General features: G+C 39.7%; 1 protein-coding gene across 3 annotated transcripts in view; it reads right to left on the bottom strand.

Annotated features, from left to right (window-relative positions):
* The window catches only part of rnf220a (ring finger protein 220a), a 507,503-nt gene that overhangs the window by 87,714 nt on the left and 401,911 nt on the right, over positions 1-17,878 (bottom strand). For all 3 annotated transcript variants that reach the window (XM_034183510.1, XM_034183509.1, XM_034183511.1), the window contains exons 4-5: positions 10,731-10,779; positions 3,296-3,391 (exon numbers count right to left, since the gene is read on the bottom strand). In XM_034183510.1, coding sequence (XP_034039401.1) covers positions 3,296-3,391; positions 10,731-10,779 — 145 coding nt within the window. The remainder of the gene's footprint in view (positions 1-3,295; positions 3,392-10,730; positions 10,780-17,878) is intronic.

Genomic DNA, 17,878 nt, shown 5'->3' on the forward strand with positions numbered 1-17,878 from the left:
TGACTGCCCCTGTGGTGCCTGTGGTGGTCACACTCAGACACCACACAGAGTAGAGGGGCACCGTGACGTCAGTGTCATGTCTAGATAGCTGCAAACTCCATTCCATTTGTGTGTAAATATAACCTCTTTGTTATATATTATGTAAAAGCTAGCAAGAAATAAACACTTCTAAAACTGAAAATGCTGTTTTTGGAACCTGATAACACATTTGAAGTGATTCACAAGACATTTCGCAGTGGTCAGCGTGCATGCTAACTTCCACTAACTCAAAGCTAGCTTCTGCTCTTGCCAGAAGCTCATGTAAGTACACATGGAGGCCCTCCTGCAGACGGCATTAGAGCGTAAATAAAATATTGTTTATGATTGATTGATAGTGGGGCTTTATTGAACGTGTACCAATTATACATAAGACATGAATTAATGTAAATAACAATAAATGTAGAATTTTTCATATATATATACGTATATATATATATATATATATATATATATATATAGTTTGCACTGGGATACCAATTAAACAACTGCAAATCATAAAGAAGACGATGCTCATACGGCCAAGGGTATTTTAGCATTGCATTATTTTTAATATTGTGCTCAGAAATATTAAGTCATTAGAATTTAAATATCTGAAGTTAGTGTTGCATATATATATATATATATATATATATATATATATATATATATATATATATATATATATATATATTATTGCAGCTTGATTAAAAATATACAATAAATGAACTCATACTTTTGGTTGTTTCAACTTACAGGGTTCAAATTAAGGAATCTTAAAAATTTTAAGTTAAAAAAAAAAACATTCAAATAATATTCAAGGCAGAATTTCGGATACAACAACTGTTCCTTAATGAAGGCAAAACTTGAGCATGTTTGGTTTTACTGACTTACTGGTTTTACTGACTTTTTACTGATGGCAGTGCCATCTACTGCCATCTACTGGCAGTAGATGGCAGTGTTCATGGCAACATGAATACCAAGTGCCACACATTAGCTAAAAGTGCTAAATCCACTTAACAACAAGAATTTTCAGTTTTCAAATTGTCTTTTTTTACAAATGAGAAAAATGACATACAACAAACAGATTTATTTGTAAAACCACCACACGTTTCAGTAAGTTGTGTGTTATACTGACCAACCAACCACTTGCCAAGAAACTAATTTACCCATAATGCACTGCGGCATGGTGTCCAAATGCTAAAACCTTCAAAATTTGTGCATTACCTTAAAACTAAAACATATAGCTGATACTTTCATTTTACAAAACAACAGATGTGACGTTAATTTAAATAACTTGTCCAGAATTAGTCTGTTTAAAATTTTAACCACAAGTCAAAACTGTATGCCTATGCATGACTTGGGTGGTATACCGGCGAGTCTGCATGGTCTGAAGAGAATTTATCTTTCTGTCTGGTAGTCAGCTCTCCTCTGCCTGCAGAGGATAGAGCTGTACTTCTCATAGCTGTCTGCCTGCTACAAAACGTAACAGGCAGGCACTAAAGTCTTTGATTTCAGACTTCACAAATGTTCTTAACTGTTAATCTTTAGTCACTATGCCCGCAAAAATATGTCTAAAAATTATCGGACCTAAATTTATCGGATGCTAATTGGTCCACTGACGGTTTTCAGAGTTATCTGAAAAGCTAATCTGGTAATGAAAACATTATCTTCGATAATTAGCTGTTAGTGGATTAGAGGAATTGTCCCCACCACTGATCACAGAATCCATGTCTCCTAGTGACAAATGTTTATATATTTTAGTATGTAACATTGTTATCCTAATTGAAATTTATTTAGTAAGTTTTGAGTTAACTGATTTAATTTAGCAGCAATCAAATGATATATGTTACAATAACTTCAAATATTTAAGTTTTAATTACCTTTGAGTAAATAAAACTTTAAAAAAACTGAGGTGAGTGTTACTGAGTTAGAGTAATGGTCCTCTGTGAACTCGGTGGTGGTAAATTTTGCTCACATTTCTCATTTACATCTCTGACTTGATCTGCCATTCCAAGGTACTTTTACAGTTTGGAGTTGTTTCAAATTCAGCATATCAAGTGAAATAATTTTCTATTAAAGTTGGAGTTTGAAAAGGAATAATTTAAAGCACTGGAATTACAGCATTTATGATATAATTATGAATGGGATTTAGAGTGTTGCTGGAAGAAGGAATCTGTGGAAGGCATCCTTGATATGGGAAGGGTGATATAGTGGAACAGAATGGTCATTGGTTATTACCTGTTTTCATCCATTTCTTTGTTGGATTGGTTTGGTTGGTTGGTTGGTTGGTTCGATGTCATAGGGTGACTCAAAAACCATGTCAAGATTTTTTTTTAAATTTTGTTGCATATCTTGAGCAAGGCAATCAAATCACGTTTGTCAACACAGAGATAAACTTTTTTTCTTCGCTTGTTTTTGTGTATATGTGGATAGCAATGCATATCCAGTGAAAATGATTGAACCATCAGGCATCCATAGACTCACCGATGAGTCCAAATCAGCATTCGTTTATGTTTCTGGAGCCCAAAGCATCACAGTCAGGTGGGTATAGTCAGTTTAGAGGTTTACAGGTCAAACAAGACTCCAAAGACACATGCAACTAAATACTATAGCTGTCATTGACTCCCCCTGAATGGGATGCCAAAGGGTGGTACCCAATTAGAGCTGGATGGACTAGGACAAAGACAAGTCACATGACAGAGAAGTAAACCTGGAGCTATATAGTGAACACCAAAATCCTTATCCCACTACTTGCTCAACAGGTATTTTGCATCAGGAGTTACACATTACATTTGATACATTTGATCAAATTATTTAAAGTATGTGGTCTCAACACCAGGCTCAGTCTTCAAAACTATTTTACCATTGCCAAGACGAGGCAAATGTCAGTACACAGCAGCACATTTTAAATATGGGACATAAACATGGGGGAGGTGATGGTCTAGTGGTTAAGGCATTGGGCTTGAGCCCAGAAGATCCTCAGTTCAAATCCCAGCCTGGGGTGTTTAATCCCCTATTGGGGATTACCTTGTATGGTAGCACCCTCACATTGGGGTGAATGTGAGGCATTATTTGTAAAGCGCTTTGAGCATCTGATGCAGATGGAAAAGCGCTATATAAATGCAGTCCATTTACCATAAGAGTATAGTTTTTGCATTTTGGTCAAGCTTTAAAACACTGAAAGTTACGCCAGAGATGTGACTTAAATGACAACTGCGCTAACCCTACAGTGACAATAAGTCGTGTCTTCTTATTTCTGTGTGAGAGTGAGTTTGACCTGGTATCTGTCAGAATGGTGGGCATCTTCGGATGACAGAGGCGACACCACAGGAGACTCTCCCTCACGCTTGATGTGCACCGACAACAGCATAGACTAAATGGGAAAAGAAATAAAATGTTTTCTATTTGCAGCAGATCTTGTTGCATTATCACCAAAGGAATGACATTAATAAACAGAGACAAAGATGGTACAATGTTTTAAAATAGATTCAAATATCAGGAAAATATAGCATACAGGTATTCAAAATGGTTCATGTGATTTATTTATTTATTGGTTCAATCCCTTGAATTAAAGCTGAAACTCTACACTACAAGGACATCTTGATTGTTTCATTTCAGCTCCATTCTGGTGGTGTACAGAGGCAAAAATACAAAAAAAAAAACCTGTTTCACTCTCCAACTACTTATGGTCCTTCGTGTATATTAGAAAATAATTTATGTTATTGAATAAAATCCATGCAAGTGTATCAAATTAAAGTTTGCAAGAGTGTTTTCAATTCTGTCATTCATCTTGGGAGCAATTCAAAGTTTATTGCTGCATTACAGATGTCTTTCTCTGCGAGGAAAATAGAGTACAGCAAATCTTTACCCTTGGTGAATTCCATGAGAGTTATTAGTGTCGATGCTGAGAGCAACACGTCATTGCTGATGACTGTAACCTGGCTGACTTTGTCTATAAAATCCCTTCCACTGATTAGAGTTAATGTTTATGGGACGTTAAGAGGAGTTACTGAGGGGCGAGTGATTGAGATCTGGGGATGAAGGGTGAAGCGGCAGAGGAGGGAGAAAGGATAAACATTTCAAAAGCAGGAAAGTAAATGTCTGACATTACAATGGCTCTCCATAAATCTGTCTCGCAAGATGTTTTACCTCCATCTCACATACGTAGCCCACAGGCACTCATAAAAAACAAATGTTTTTGAGTGACAAAGCAATCAAGCGAATTCTTCAAATGAACAAGCAGGTAAGATGTAAAAGGCAAGAAGGATATCAGGATTTTTTTGTTTTTTTCTAAACATAGCCACACACTGAGATCCAGCAATGTGCAGCTACTGTGCTGCTTGTTTGTTTTACAAGGCGGCTGTGAAATATTGGTATTTACAGTCATCTCCTATTAATCAACTGGAAAGGGGCAGAGCAGAGGCTTAAGTGCTCGACAGCAGTAATCTAATAATAATATGTGAGAAATGACCAACCTCCAGTGCTGCCACAGTAAATTGGACATTATGCATGGTGCTTTTATTCCAGAGCATGTGTGTGTGTGTGTGTGTGCTTGCATGCATGAATTTGTGTGTATGTGTGGTCCTTTTTTCACAGGTTTAAAAAGGTCAGGAATCATTTACCTGGGGGCTTTCTGGGAATATGCTCAAGTTTTATCATTTGAATATGGCATTTAGCGATACACTAAAAGAGAGACCTTACTGAAATCTTTAAAACCAACCCATTCACACATTGTCTCTACATACTGCTATGGACGCATCCTTGACAACCTTTTATGCCTGGTTCACACGGAAGATTTTCTAATTGTCTGAAGGTTTCCAATACCTGAGAGACCACACACATGGAGATAAAAAAAAAAATCATCGATCTAACAGTTTTGGTTGTACAGTGTGTGGTGTGCAGCCACACGGTAAAGACAATACACCACACACGGGCAGATTTCACACACGAACATTCCGAGGTCAGACAGGAAATCTCGCAAAATCTCTTGAGGTTAAATGTGACTTCTGAGTAAAAAAACATGGTGGACGGCGTTATCGGGCCAAGACAATCCAACATGTTGAATATCCCCGATTTGCGGTCTGAGCGGTCCCAACGTCCTTCCAAGCAGACTAGAGCGCTCTTAACAAACCATACAAGGCAGGAATATTTGATAAGATTATCTTTAGAGACATCACGATAGTCGGGGCGTCCTTAAGATTGTCAGAAGGGGAAGATCAGGTCCAAAATTGGAATAATTATCTTGCCATGTGAACCAGGCCTTACCCAGTTTCTATGGAAGCCTCTGTGATGTCCGATGGCCGTGTGAAGCGCCTTGTGTTTTTTTTTTTGGTGTGTTAGTTTGTTTTGGTCTTGATTTTGCCTCGGGTGTTGAAAAAATACAGGTGTGTGCTAGACTTCTCGGAGACCATACAAAGAAGCTAGCTTTGGTAGGCTTGCAAGCATGGAAAGCTAATAAGATAGCTCCTTTACTTCAGTTGTTTGGCTGTTGATCATCAAATAGTGCAGTTGTATAAATGAAAAGAAACTAGTTTCATCAATTTTGCACATTGTGTATATTTTGCAGCAATATGAGTAGTTTGCTGCCTTTTGTTTTGGAATCTATAGCATTCCATGCACATATCCTGCACAAATGGATGATGAAAAACAGACCAAAAAATTAGCCTCTCAAGGCTGCTGCGGTCTCCGTTAAGAAATGTATTTCTTTGTGTTGAACACTGGAGGGCATATCACACATATTACAGACACTAAATGAAGGTGAAGTCCAGATTAAAAGATGTTCCTTCTGGCTTGGGTAGTGGGGAATTCCCCTTTAGCTGACCTGGTAGATCCTTGGTCTCAAGTGCGAGCGATTTGGTGTTCAACCCCCCGCATGTCCACAAAGATATGTCATCCAGTTACAAATGTTATGTGGAAACCAGATGTGAATCAGCTTTCAAAGATACCAAAATGAAAAAAAATGTTACGTTGCAAAACTGGCTGATTGAGTGCAACTGGCTTTATTAGAGGTGGGCGATACCAGGAATTTTGGTATTGATCCGATACCAAGTAAATACAGGCCCAGTATCACCGATATCGATACCGGTACGTTTTCATATTTAAGCTTCACAGATCCAAAGGATCCAAAAGACCTAGGATAGAATTTCGGCAAACATTGTACGTGACAACAAAATACTTTATTATCACAAGCAACATTTTTGTTTAAAAAATATCACTCAACACAACTTAAAACAAAATCTCCTGAGGTAGAGGGCTGACAAACCACAATACAAGGGTGCGCTGCTCCGTGTTGTGTGACAGTGTGCAGTGCTGCTCTTACAGACAGAGAGTAGACTTTGAAGAATCTGCGTGCACAGCAGTCAGTGCGTGCGGGACAGAAAAAAGCTTGAGTATTGATATTTTTACACGAGGATCGTTCAATATCAATACCAGCGTTGGTATCGATATTATCGATATTAGGATCAATCCGCCCACCTCTAGGCTTTATATCTCTCAAGACAAAAATAAGAATACGATGAGAGACCAGTGCATTACAAAGTCACCATTCTTGCTGTATGTATCTCAGAGAGACTGTTGCCTGACATTATCATATTTTTCTTTTAACCCAATCATCTATGAGTAGCAGGGACTACAAGGTGCACAGAGAACAGCCTGCACGAAGGTCCGTTGGGGTTAATCTCTGGTGTTAATAGGTGTACCTTGGAGGAGACGGTATCAAAAGCCCCTCTCCTTCAGACCGGCTCTCTCCATTCTTCACAGAATGTCGCTGAATACTAAACAACAGTGGTACAATGCACAGTCACGCCTGAGTGGAAGGCCAGTGCTCACCCCTCAAATCTGCTCCGTCTGACTTTTTCAAGTGCAAACCCACCCACAGAGTTGAGAGTACTGCTCAAAGCCCCTGGTCAGCACTGAAAAGTGTGTGTGTGTGTGTGTGTGTGTGTTGGGGGGTAATCAAAATATAACAAATTCAATTCCCTGCTCTGGAAATAGCACAGGATGTGGACAGCTAAAATGTTGTTAAATGGGCCAAATATATGACAGAAATAACTGCTTTGAATTGCTTCAAAGCCTTGGAAACATTTGTATTTCACACATTGTTCCAGAGTCTACATGAAGAAGAAGAAGACACTTTCAGGAAAGGCTTAATGCTGACGATTATAACACTAAATGTAGTTTTTCTGGCCGACTGATTCTGTTTTCCTTTTCTCTCTGTGCAAGATGAGGCTGGATGCACCTGCTGAGTTGGATGATTTCTGTGGCAGTTGCGGGATGGACTCTGCTATAGGAACAGATCCAACAGATGCCCCTATCCCTGACGGTGGACTGGACGCCTGCATGGACTCTCATCAATTGTTGTTGTGCAACACAACATTTCTGTATTGTAAACCTTTTTGGTAGAATGACCTAAGCAGTGCATCACCCCTCTAAGTCTGGTCTGCTTGAGGATTCTTCCTCATATCATCATTACATCGTTACCTGTGTGCTTGCTCTAGGGGTTGGTAAGGTTAGACTTTACTTGTGTGAAGCGTCTTGAGGCAGCTTTGATGTGATTTGGTGCTTATATAAACAAAATAAATTGAATCTAATTGAATTGGGCATTCGGTAATGTGCATACATATCAGATTATGAATTTCATATCTAAATTCTATTTTGTTTGTCCATATGTGGCCCTGCGATATACTGATGTCCTGTCCAGTGTTTGTCTACTTCACCTCCCACCATGACCCTTAATTGGAGTAAGCAGGTGTAGAAAATAAATGAATGAATATCTAATTTATCCCCTGATGAATACTCTTGTGAGTATAAACACAGTGGCATATCCTTTGTTTTCTGAAAAGGGTTTTCACTTTCATATCAGAGGTCCTCTGATTTTTTTAGACTACCATTTATTTTTTCACTTTCATTCTTAATAACCTGGACAGTCACTGTTTGGTGTATGTTAATCTATTTCTTGGCCCACTACTTGAAAAGCACCTGGTTCTTGGATATTTGTATTATCAGTAGTCACGTTTTGACCCACTGCAGCACTCCCACTTTTTTCTTCAGAATTATGAAATAGTCATTTATAAGTGATGCACCTGATCACAGTGTCACTGCAATATATAGCCACAGGAAGCAATTGCTGATGACACAGCTTGCTACTACTTTGAATTACAAATATGAAATCATACTTTTGCTGTCAGTTTTGTCTGTTTGTTTATTTGTTTGCTTGTTTCATGTCTGGCTGGTATATACCGTGAGGCAGCTTGTAACAGCCTTGCCATTACCTTGCAAATAGTTTGTGGATTTTCATCATCATTTGAACTTAACAAAATGCTATAATGTCCCTGTACCGGTTAAGACTTCATTCCCATGAAGACGATTGCCTGTGGCAGGTAACTTGTGGTTATTTACAGTATACCCCAAGTAAATGCAAGCTTTAAGGTGTGTGTGTGTGTGTGTGTGTGTGTGTGTGTGTGTGTGTGTGTGTGTGTGTGTGTGTGTGTGTGTGTGTGTGCGTGTGCGTGCGTGTGTGTGTGTGTGTGTGTGTGTGTGTGTGTGTGTGTGTGTGTGTGTGTGTGTGTGTGTATGAAAGGGCTGTAATAGTTGAGGAGATCCAAAGTTGGCTGAACCCTCCTAATGATGTTGTCAACCTGATCTCATGCCAAGTTTGTGATGTCATGACTTAATCTATTACTTTGTGATACCCTCACAAAATGTTACATTTTCGTGACGGTATCACAAAAGTTGGGGTGATGTGGGGGTTGTGGGCATCACACAAATATTATGCATTTTGTGACAGTATCATGAACAACAACAACAACCCATGAGAATGGGCACCTAGTTGCATTGTGTAAACATGGCTGCTATTGTCGTGCACTGGGGACTTCGCCATGGTAGCTAAAGAAAGCTTCTTGTGTCCTACATGCATAAATAACCTTCTACTAGATAAATGTCATGATTTCATTTTTCTTTTATGTTCTTCTAAGGTACTATCATGATTCTCAACAGACAATGTTCCAATAAATATTTCTGTGAGATCAGAATCTCTGAATGTGGTACCACTCCCCTTCAACTGATGTTCGAACATTCCCCAGTTCAAATGCAACACGATAGTGGTGTGCATGTTCTCTACATTTGTGCTGGCCATGCAAATTTTGTGTATTTTGTTAAGTATCACACTAATTCTGTACGAGGAATTAGAATGCAGCTCGAATACAACTTGAATTGCACAAATGTCGTTCGAATGTCCATTTATACAGGATTCATCCTCCGGTGTGATGGGGAAGACGGTCGAGACATTCAACCAGGATCTGACGTGCTCGAACAATTCATACAGCCCCTCAAATGCAGTTTGAATGGTTCGAATTGCGTATGAATTGCTGTATGAATGTCGCGCGTATGGCAGTCAGAATGCAGTATGACTGCAACTCAACCGCCGTTTGAATGTTTTCCAACACGGGCGCATATTTCTGCTCACTTAATTCATTGAAGGTCTAGATTGATTTCATTATCTTGTGGACTATAACCGTGCATAAATAATATACAAAATAAACTGATACCAAAGAGTATACACAGTCCCTTTGAGTTAAGAGAAAGTCCATATTTTAAAACACAAGATGTACGATGATTATTAAAAAGCAATGTATTTCAATTAAAGGTGTGTATTTACTAAATAATTTTCAAATGTGCTGTACTTTACATTAAACTGATTTGCATTTGGAAAATAAGCTGTATGTTTTTTTTTTAAATCATGTCCACTAATTTTATTTCCTGAGCTAACCAACAGAGGAGGGGAGATATTATGGGATTGCCCATGGCGGTGTTTGATGTTAGCAGAATCTAAAACACTAAAAAGTGTTTTTATGATGACTTTCTGTTGAGAGATGGCCTTTGAGTTATGTAAAAGTGAAGCAAATTTTGGTAAGGCTCAGAATCTGTGTGTAAATTAGTGATTTCATCTCTTCAATGTCTTTAAAACGGCAAGAGAGGTTTTCTTACTTTTGCATTCTCATCTTTTAACATCATAAAGATCTGTGCGACTGCTCTTCTCTGTCTGCTGGCACAGGCAATAATAGTTGTCCTTTATGACCCTTTAGGAGGCCTGTTCACCCTGATCATCTCTGCGTTTGGATTGAGTCTTTCATAATTGCTTCACTCAGCATCATTTCATCACATCTGACCTTTACAATTACATTTTATTAAAGTCCCGCAACATGTACATTGCATTTTTCTATTTATTATGCAGCACTATATATGTTAGGGATGTGACTGGCTGCTTTTAAGCAGCTCTCAATCTGCAGCTAGTGTTAGACACCGTTATTAAACACTACAGGAAATGTTCCAAGGTGTAAAATGAAATCCCATTATGTGACCTTCTTCTACTTCTATTCTTTTTACTTGCTCCTTGTATCTTCTCTAGCTCTAATTGGGTCAGACACAATGTGCTACACTTGCAATTCCAATTTCAAAATTCCCCTTCCACTCTATTCTAAAAAAATTGTACAGCCAGGGTTCAACATGGTTTAAAGTCCCGTAGAACAATGGGCCCATGTGATGGATGCTCTCTGCTCTTTTTCTTTTTGTTAACCTTTTTTAAAAACCTGAAAAATAGCTGCGAGTGACCAATAAAAATGAAAGAAAACATATTCCTTGAAAGTATGGGGTTTCTTCTTGAATTAAAAAAGCTGTAAATAATCTATTACTTCAGAAAATAAGAGTAATCTCACCTTAGGGGTTCCTGGAGTGGCTGCACCATCCTTAGATGAAGGGTTCTTACTGTAAGAGAGATGAAAAACAGTTTCAGTCATAGATTAGAGCTAAATGTGACCTTATATTTCCCCAAACCTGTATGTCTATCTCTGGGTGTAAATATATTTGTGGTGGGTGCACATCAGTGGTGGGCACAGCTAACCAAAAAATTAGCTTCGATAACAGATAATCATTTAACTGAAAAATTATCTTTTATAAAGCTAAACCGATAAACCACCCAAAAATTTATCGGAAGCTATAGATAACCGATAACTTCCAGTATTGTCTCCGGTACACTTGCAACTACTAACAAGCTGATTTTGAGTTTTAAGACTCCGATCGCTTCTGGTAGCATCAAAGGCAACCAAAGACCCAAACAATGAGTCAGCACTTCTGTTTTTGTGCACCCTGCTCCCTGCTGGAAGCTCCTGTTTATTGTATACCTTCCAGCAGTGAAGCAGTTGAGAGGAGCAGCAAAGTTCAACTCTCTACTCAATAACAGCTTTGCCGTGAGGCGGAGGGCTTGGAAAATAAAGCAGTGCTGACTTATGGTTTGGTTTATGAATAAAATTAATACTGATAGAATAACTCCGGAAAAGATGCCCGAGCCACCTCAGCTGGCTCCTTTCGTCGTGGAGGAACAGCGGCTCGACTCCGAGCTCCTCCTGAGTGACCTGGACACCCCCCCGCCCTGGATGCCCCCTGGACGCCTCGCTGGAGAGGTGTTCCGGGCACGTCCCATCAGAAGGAGGCCCCGGGGAAGACTCAGGACATGCTGGAGGGACTACGTCTTGCAGCTGGCTTGGGAACACCTCAGGGTTCCCCGGGAGGAGCTGGGGGAGGTATGTGTGGATCGGGGGGTCTGGGCAGCTTTGCTTGAGCTGCTGCCCCCACGACCCGACCCCGGATGAAGCAGAAGAAAATGGATGGATGGAGAATAACTCCATTAATGTCAATTCTGTCATTTGTACAAAGTTAAAATACAACATATATATTTTAATGTTGAATAATGCACTAATTCTGAAGTTTTGTAACAAACACAGACAGATGGCAAAGGGATCATGGGTAAAATGTGCCTCCACTAACACTGATTGGTTGACTCATTCATTCTATGTAAACCAACACACTAATGTGAGGTGTTGCATGTGTTGGTGTTTTTTGTGTGTTGGTGTCTTTTGTAAAATATGCTATTTTTTTATTTGTAAAAAAAAAAAGGCATTTTCAAAAAAAAAAAAAAAAAGCCAAGTTGTAATTAGTCTGATATAAATGGTGTCAAAATAAATAGAACACTGACAACTACTGGTGCCCAGACGTTCCGTACTTAAGCTGGGCTTACACTGTGAGTTTTGGCCCTTTTTCAGCTGAGTGAGAATTTTATTGGATTGCGCCGAGTTTCAGCTTAATCACGCATCCTGCATTGTGTAGTATACATGGAGTAACTAGCTGCGTTTAACCTCTCATGACCACCTCCTGATCTGCAATCGTATGGTCAGATGAAAATCAAACCTGTTTGATATTCTGGTTGGCCGTCGTGAGAGTATCCCGCTGCTGAAGCGCTACAAGCATCCAATCTCTCACACTGTGCATGTGCAAACACCGATGCGGAATTGGAGAGAGCATAAACAGTGATCATCTCTTTGGGAGAGCAGCTTCTGTTTCTTTTTCTCCCCTTTATTCAACTCATGTAAAGTCTTGTATTTTTTTTTAACTATGATGTCTCTCATTGAGAGTTTTTGTAAAAATAAGAAATGTAAATAAAGTTTGAAAAAAAAGGCTTCTGTTTACGTTTTGCTTCTGGAAACACGTGTCCGACATGTGGTTTTTGAATGTACAATGTACAATGCGAGCAGTCAGATCGCATCAGAGCATCGGGCCGTATAGTGTGAGAACATAAATCGTGCGCTCTGAACTTTTACACCCTGCAGTTTTGTCTCACAGTTTGAGCTGGAGCCGAGTATAATGATTGAAAATATCATACAGTGTCTGCCCAGCTTTAGGGAAAATACTGCCATGAACACTACTGGCCAGTAGATGGCAGTAGAGACTGTGAAAACTTGCCAAAACTAAATTCCAGATAATCCGTGTCTGCCACGTTTAAGATGCATGGAATTTAAAAATGCAAACTGAATTTCAGACATCTTATATATATTACTCTGGAACAAAGACGACAGACAGTGTTTGACATAAGCAGGACTCTAAATAGCAAACAGGAATCAATTGCATTGATTCCAACTGAAAATAATGGAGGAGCAACCTGAGCTTCTTCTGGCATTTTTACATAAAACAAACACAATAACAACATCTATAAACCCAGAGAATATTTTCACGAGAGTTTTAGGCACAATATACAAAGAGTTTAATGCTGTTGTCCATGTGGAGCCTGATCAGAGCGTCTCAAATGCATTTCTTCTGTCGTGAATATACTGACATTACCCATAATGCACTGCTGGACACAACATGTCCACACTAAAACCTTCAAAGTTAGTGCATTACTTTAAAACTAAAACATATAACTGATATTTTCACTTCATAAAATTTCAGACGTGACATTAATTTAAATAACTTGCCCGAAATTAGTTTGGTTAAAATTTTAACCACAAGTTAAAACGGTATGTCTCTGGATGACTTGGGTGATATTGTCAGTGTATCAGTATGGGGTCAAAAGAAATAAGCTTTTTTCCCCCTCTTCTGTGAGCAGTTCTCCTTTGCCTGCAGAGGATAGGGTGGTTTCTTTTAGAACCAGCTCTCCTCTGTTTACGGAGGATAGAACTGCACACCTACTACAAAACATTTAACAGGTAGGTACTCAACTGATTTTAGGTTTCATAAATGTTTGTAACTATTGAGCTTTGTTTACCATGTCTGTAAAAATACATTAGCGGTCTAAAAATTATCGGACCAAAACTTATTGGAAGATAATTAGCCCAGTAATGGTTTTCAAAGTTATCTGAAAAGCTTATTCGATAATGAAAACATTATCTTCAATAATTAGCAGTTAGCAGATTAGCGGAACTGTGCCCACCACTGGTGCACATATATAAGAACAACAGTACTCTGAGAGCAAAATATCCCCCGCTGGCAAATGATGCTTTGGTAGAAGTGCTTGGTACATTCTGATAACATTTCAAGGACTTGTAGCAATTTTCATAAAATTTCATCTTAAATATGTGAAGAGTTGATTTCAGAATGCAGCCGCCAACTCATGAAACTGGCAGTGTCTAGGTTTGTTAATCAAGGCCCATAACACTGCCAAAATGTGTCAGTCCTTTACAGTATTAAAATATGTGCATTATCAACCTATAACAAGGATTTGTACCAAGTTACATGAAATGCCATCTAAAGTGTGAGGGGAGTTGATTTAAGAATGCAAGCAACCAAGCATGAAACTGATGGAGTCTAGTTTTGTTAATCAATGACCAGAACTCTGGTAAAATGAGCCCAGCTCCAATGATATTAAATGAGTCCCTTTGGATGCTCCCTTGTTTGCACTTGGGGTTGCCACAGCAAATCCAAGGTGGATCTGCATGTTGAATTGCACAGGTTTTACACCGGATGCCCTTCCTGACGCAACTCCACATTACATGGAGAAATGTGGCAGAGGTGGGATTTGAACCCGGAACCTTCTGCACTGAAACAAAGCGCATTAACCACTTGGCCAATGATATTAAAATATACATATTACCAACCTACAACCTACATATTACCTAACCCTAACCCTTATGCCGTTTTTGGGACAGACGGACAGACAGACGAGCAGACACACGGATGGAAATCTCCACGACATAATCCTCCTTCAGGCCTTTGGCCAGCAAGGTATAATAAGTAAATCCTATATAGACCCTGAGGCCCACTGGTGCTTATCCTTGGATTCTGTAGCGTGAAGAGGTTGACAGTCTATGAATCCCCCTTACTGGGATATCACACCATCTCAGTTTACTTCCTCAGACTAGGCTGGTCTTCATTTACAGCTGGGTGGACTCAGACAATGCAAATGAAGTGTCTTGACCAAGAACTCATACAGGTAGCATGACTGGGAATCAAACTCAGATCTCCATATTTTTCGGAATGTTGTTTGTCAAGTCAGGTCTTGAATTACGTATGTACCAATGCTGTAAGTCACAGCATCCACCACACCATGGAACCACCCTAGGTCCAGGACGGCAACTACTCAGACAGACAACTGGTCCATCCTCACCTCCTGAGTAGCCATCCACTCACTGCAGCCAGGTGAAACATGACTATTGCCTTGGCCGTTTCCAGGTGCTGAGTTCTCAACACTGAGACAGTAGCATGCTGGATCTTGCCTAGAGAACCTGACATTGCCTCATGAAGCAAATGATACTTCTCACCTGCGTATCACCAAGTAACTGTAACGTGCAACAAAGTCATTCCACTGGTACCTAAGGGTTATTCAACGAGACCTGCTACCAAAGACATCCAGTTGTCAACTTGATCTCTTGAATCATTAAATAATTACAAATAGCAATTTAATGGGGATTTACCACCATTTCACCATCTTTCATCCATCCAGCAAGCCATCTTGCCATCCATTTTTAATGATAGAAATAAATGGTAAACTGTATTAACTGTATAAACTGTATAAACTGGTATTACTGAGACAGTCTCTCTCTCTCTCTCTCTCTCTCACACACACACACACACACACACACACACACACACACACACACACACACACACACACACACACACACACACACACACACACACATGCAGAGCACGCCACAGAAGCAGGAAACATTTGATTTTGCAGTTATTTGACTTGTCGGTGTGGTCAGCCCCCAGTCGCTTTGACTCTGAAATAACTGGAGGACAATCGGCCGGCTTATAAACAGCCACAGTGAAAAAGATTGACAGATTGACAGACAGATTGTGTGGGTGTTGAGTACGGTTGAAAGAAAGGGGGATAAAACAAAGAAGCCCTTTTAATAATTAGGACTGGAGCTGAATGACGGGAAAATAAAAATATGAAATGACTCTGGACCTCTTTACTGCACACAAGAAGGAGTACTTTTAATTCAAATGTACTGTCTTGTTTTATTTCTGATGTCTTTACAGCTGACATTTGCCAGTTGGTCTTTTCTTCCTTGTCATTCCTCTTTCACAGGCTGTGCCTTCCTGACACCCTCTGACATTCACCAGAATGCAAAGATACATTTGTCAAAGGGTGTTGAAGCATTTTGACAGGTTTGACATTGACAAAACCAGACATGGTTTGTCATGTTTGCTTTGAGACCCTGTTAGCACTCCAGTCCAGCTTGGACACAGACAGACAGACAGACAGACAGACAGACAGACAGACAGACAGACAGACAGACAGACATATGGACTGTAGTAAGGAAAGTGTCTGAAAGTGAACAGAGTTGGAACTCTCATCTGACAGCAAGTCTGGCACAACAAGAGATTCCTTTTTTGAAGGGTTGACAGATGAATGATGGAATTGGAAGCTTTTATATTTATACTAGCTGGGGTACCCAGCGCTGCCCAGGTTAACCTGTTTTAGACATAAGCCAAATGTCAATCATTTTAATCAAAACAATTACCCAACATTTGTTTTTGTAATGCTGATGTCTTATAAATATAATAGTTAATCGGCTGAAGTTTGTCCAGCAGAACTATAAGAGGTGGACTCCCCAAACTAAGTGGAAATACTTGGTTAAAAGACAAACACATTTGAAGTCCTTCATACAGACTTTGTTTTGCGATCAAATTTATAACAAAATTACACACAAAAGGTAGGTTACACTAAAGGTAAATATCAATGAATGAAAATTGAGGTAGTGGTGTATTTCACTGTTTTTACATTGCAATTTTACAAACATAAAATGAATGTATTCAGACAGGAATGCAAACTGGGTTATACAGGACAGTCAGGTGCTTAACAGTTGCTGAAGAAGTAAGTAAGTAAGTAAGGTTTATTTATATAGCACCTTTCAAGATAGAAATCACAAAGTGCTTCACATAAGAACAGAGAAATTAAAACCAGCAGAAACATAAAACCATAAAAACTAGGTAAAAGCCAGTCTATACAAAAGGGTCTTTAGCTTCACTTTAAATGTTTCAACAGAGTCCACGGAGTGTAGGTCCAAAGGCAATGCATTCCACATTTTAGGTGCCACCACCTCGAAAGCACAGTCTCCCCTGGTCTTCAGTCTTGTCCTAGGCACAACCAATAGGCCCAGGTCTGAAGACCTCAGAGACCTACTTGTCACGTATGGATGTAATAGCTCGGTGATATAAGATGGCATTTGACCATGCAGAGCTCTAAAATCAGTACTAGAATTTTAAATTGGAGTCTGAAATGGATGGGGAGCCAGTGCAAGGAGGAGAGGATTGGGGTTATATGTGACCTCTTTGATGACCTCGTCAGCAGCCTCGCAGCCGCATTCTGAACTGTTTGCAAGCGGTCCAAAGAGGGCTTGCTAAGGCTAAAAAATGGAGAGTTACAGTAATCCAAACGTGATGACACAAATGCATGAATGATCATCTCCATCTCCGCCCGAGACACAATGCTGCGCAGACGGGCAATATTGCGCAAATGGAAAAAACAAGACTGTGCCAGGCGGGTAACATACGCGTCAAAATTGAGGGAGTGATCGAACGTAACACCCAAGTTCCTCACTGCTGAGCGAACAAAAGGGGCAGGAGAACCAAGATTCCCAACCACAGTGGGAACAAACTCGTCAGGGGCACAAACAAGGACTTCAGTCTTTGCTATATTTAAGGACAAATAGTTGGCCGCCATCCAGTCACCAATAACCTCAACACAGTTCTGAAGAGCAGATACCCTAGAGACCGTTTGAGGAGTGAATGAGATGTACAGCTGGATGTCATCCGCATAACAGTGGTAGGAGACATCTTTAAAACTACTCAAGACATGACCAAGTGGGAGCAAATATAGAGCAAACAATATAGGTCCCAGAACAGAACCCTGAGGCACACCACAGGATAGCATGGCAGAGGAGGACATAAATTTACCAGCAGCAACAGCGAAAGTCCTGTGTGAAAGATAAGACAAAAACCAGTCCAGAGCAGACCCAGAAATGCCCACCCAAGTCCTTAGTCTCTCAACTAAGACTCAATGATCCACCATGTCAAAAGCTGCAGA

The sequence above is a fragment of the Thalassophryne amazonica genome, chromosome 12 (assembly GCF_902500255.1).
Source record: "Thalassophryne amazonica chromosome 12, fThaAma1.1, whole genome shotgun sequence".
Lineage (NCBI taxonomy): Eukaryota > Metazoa > Chordata > Actinopteri > Batrachoidiformes > Batrachoididae > Thalassophryne > Thalassophryne amazonica.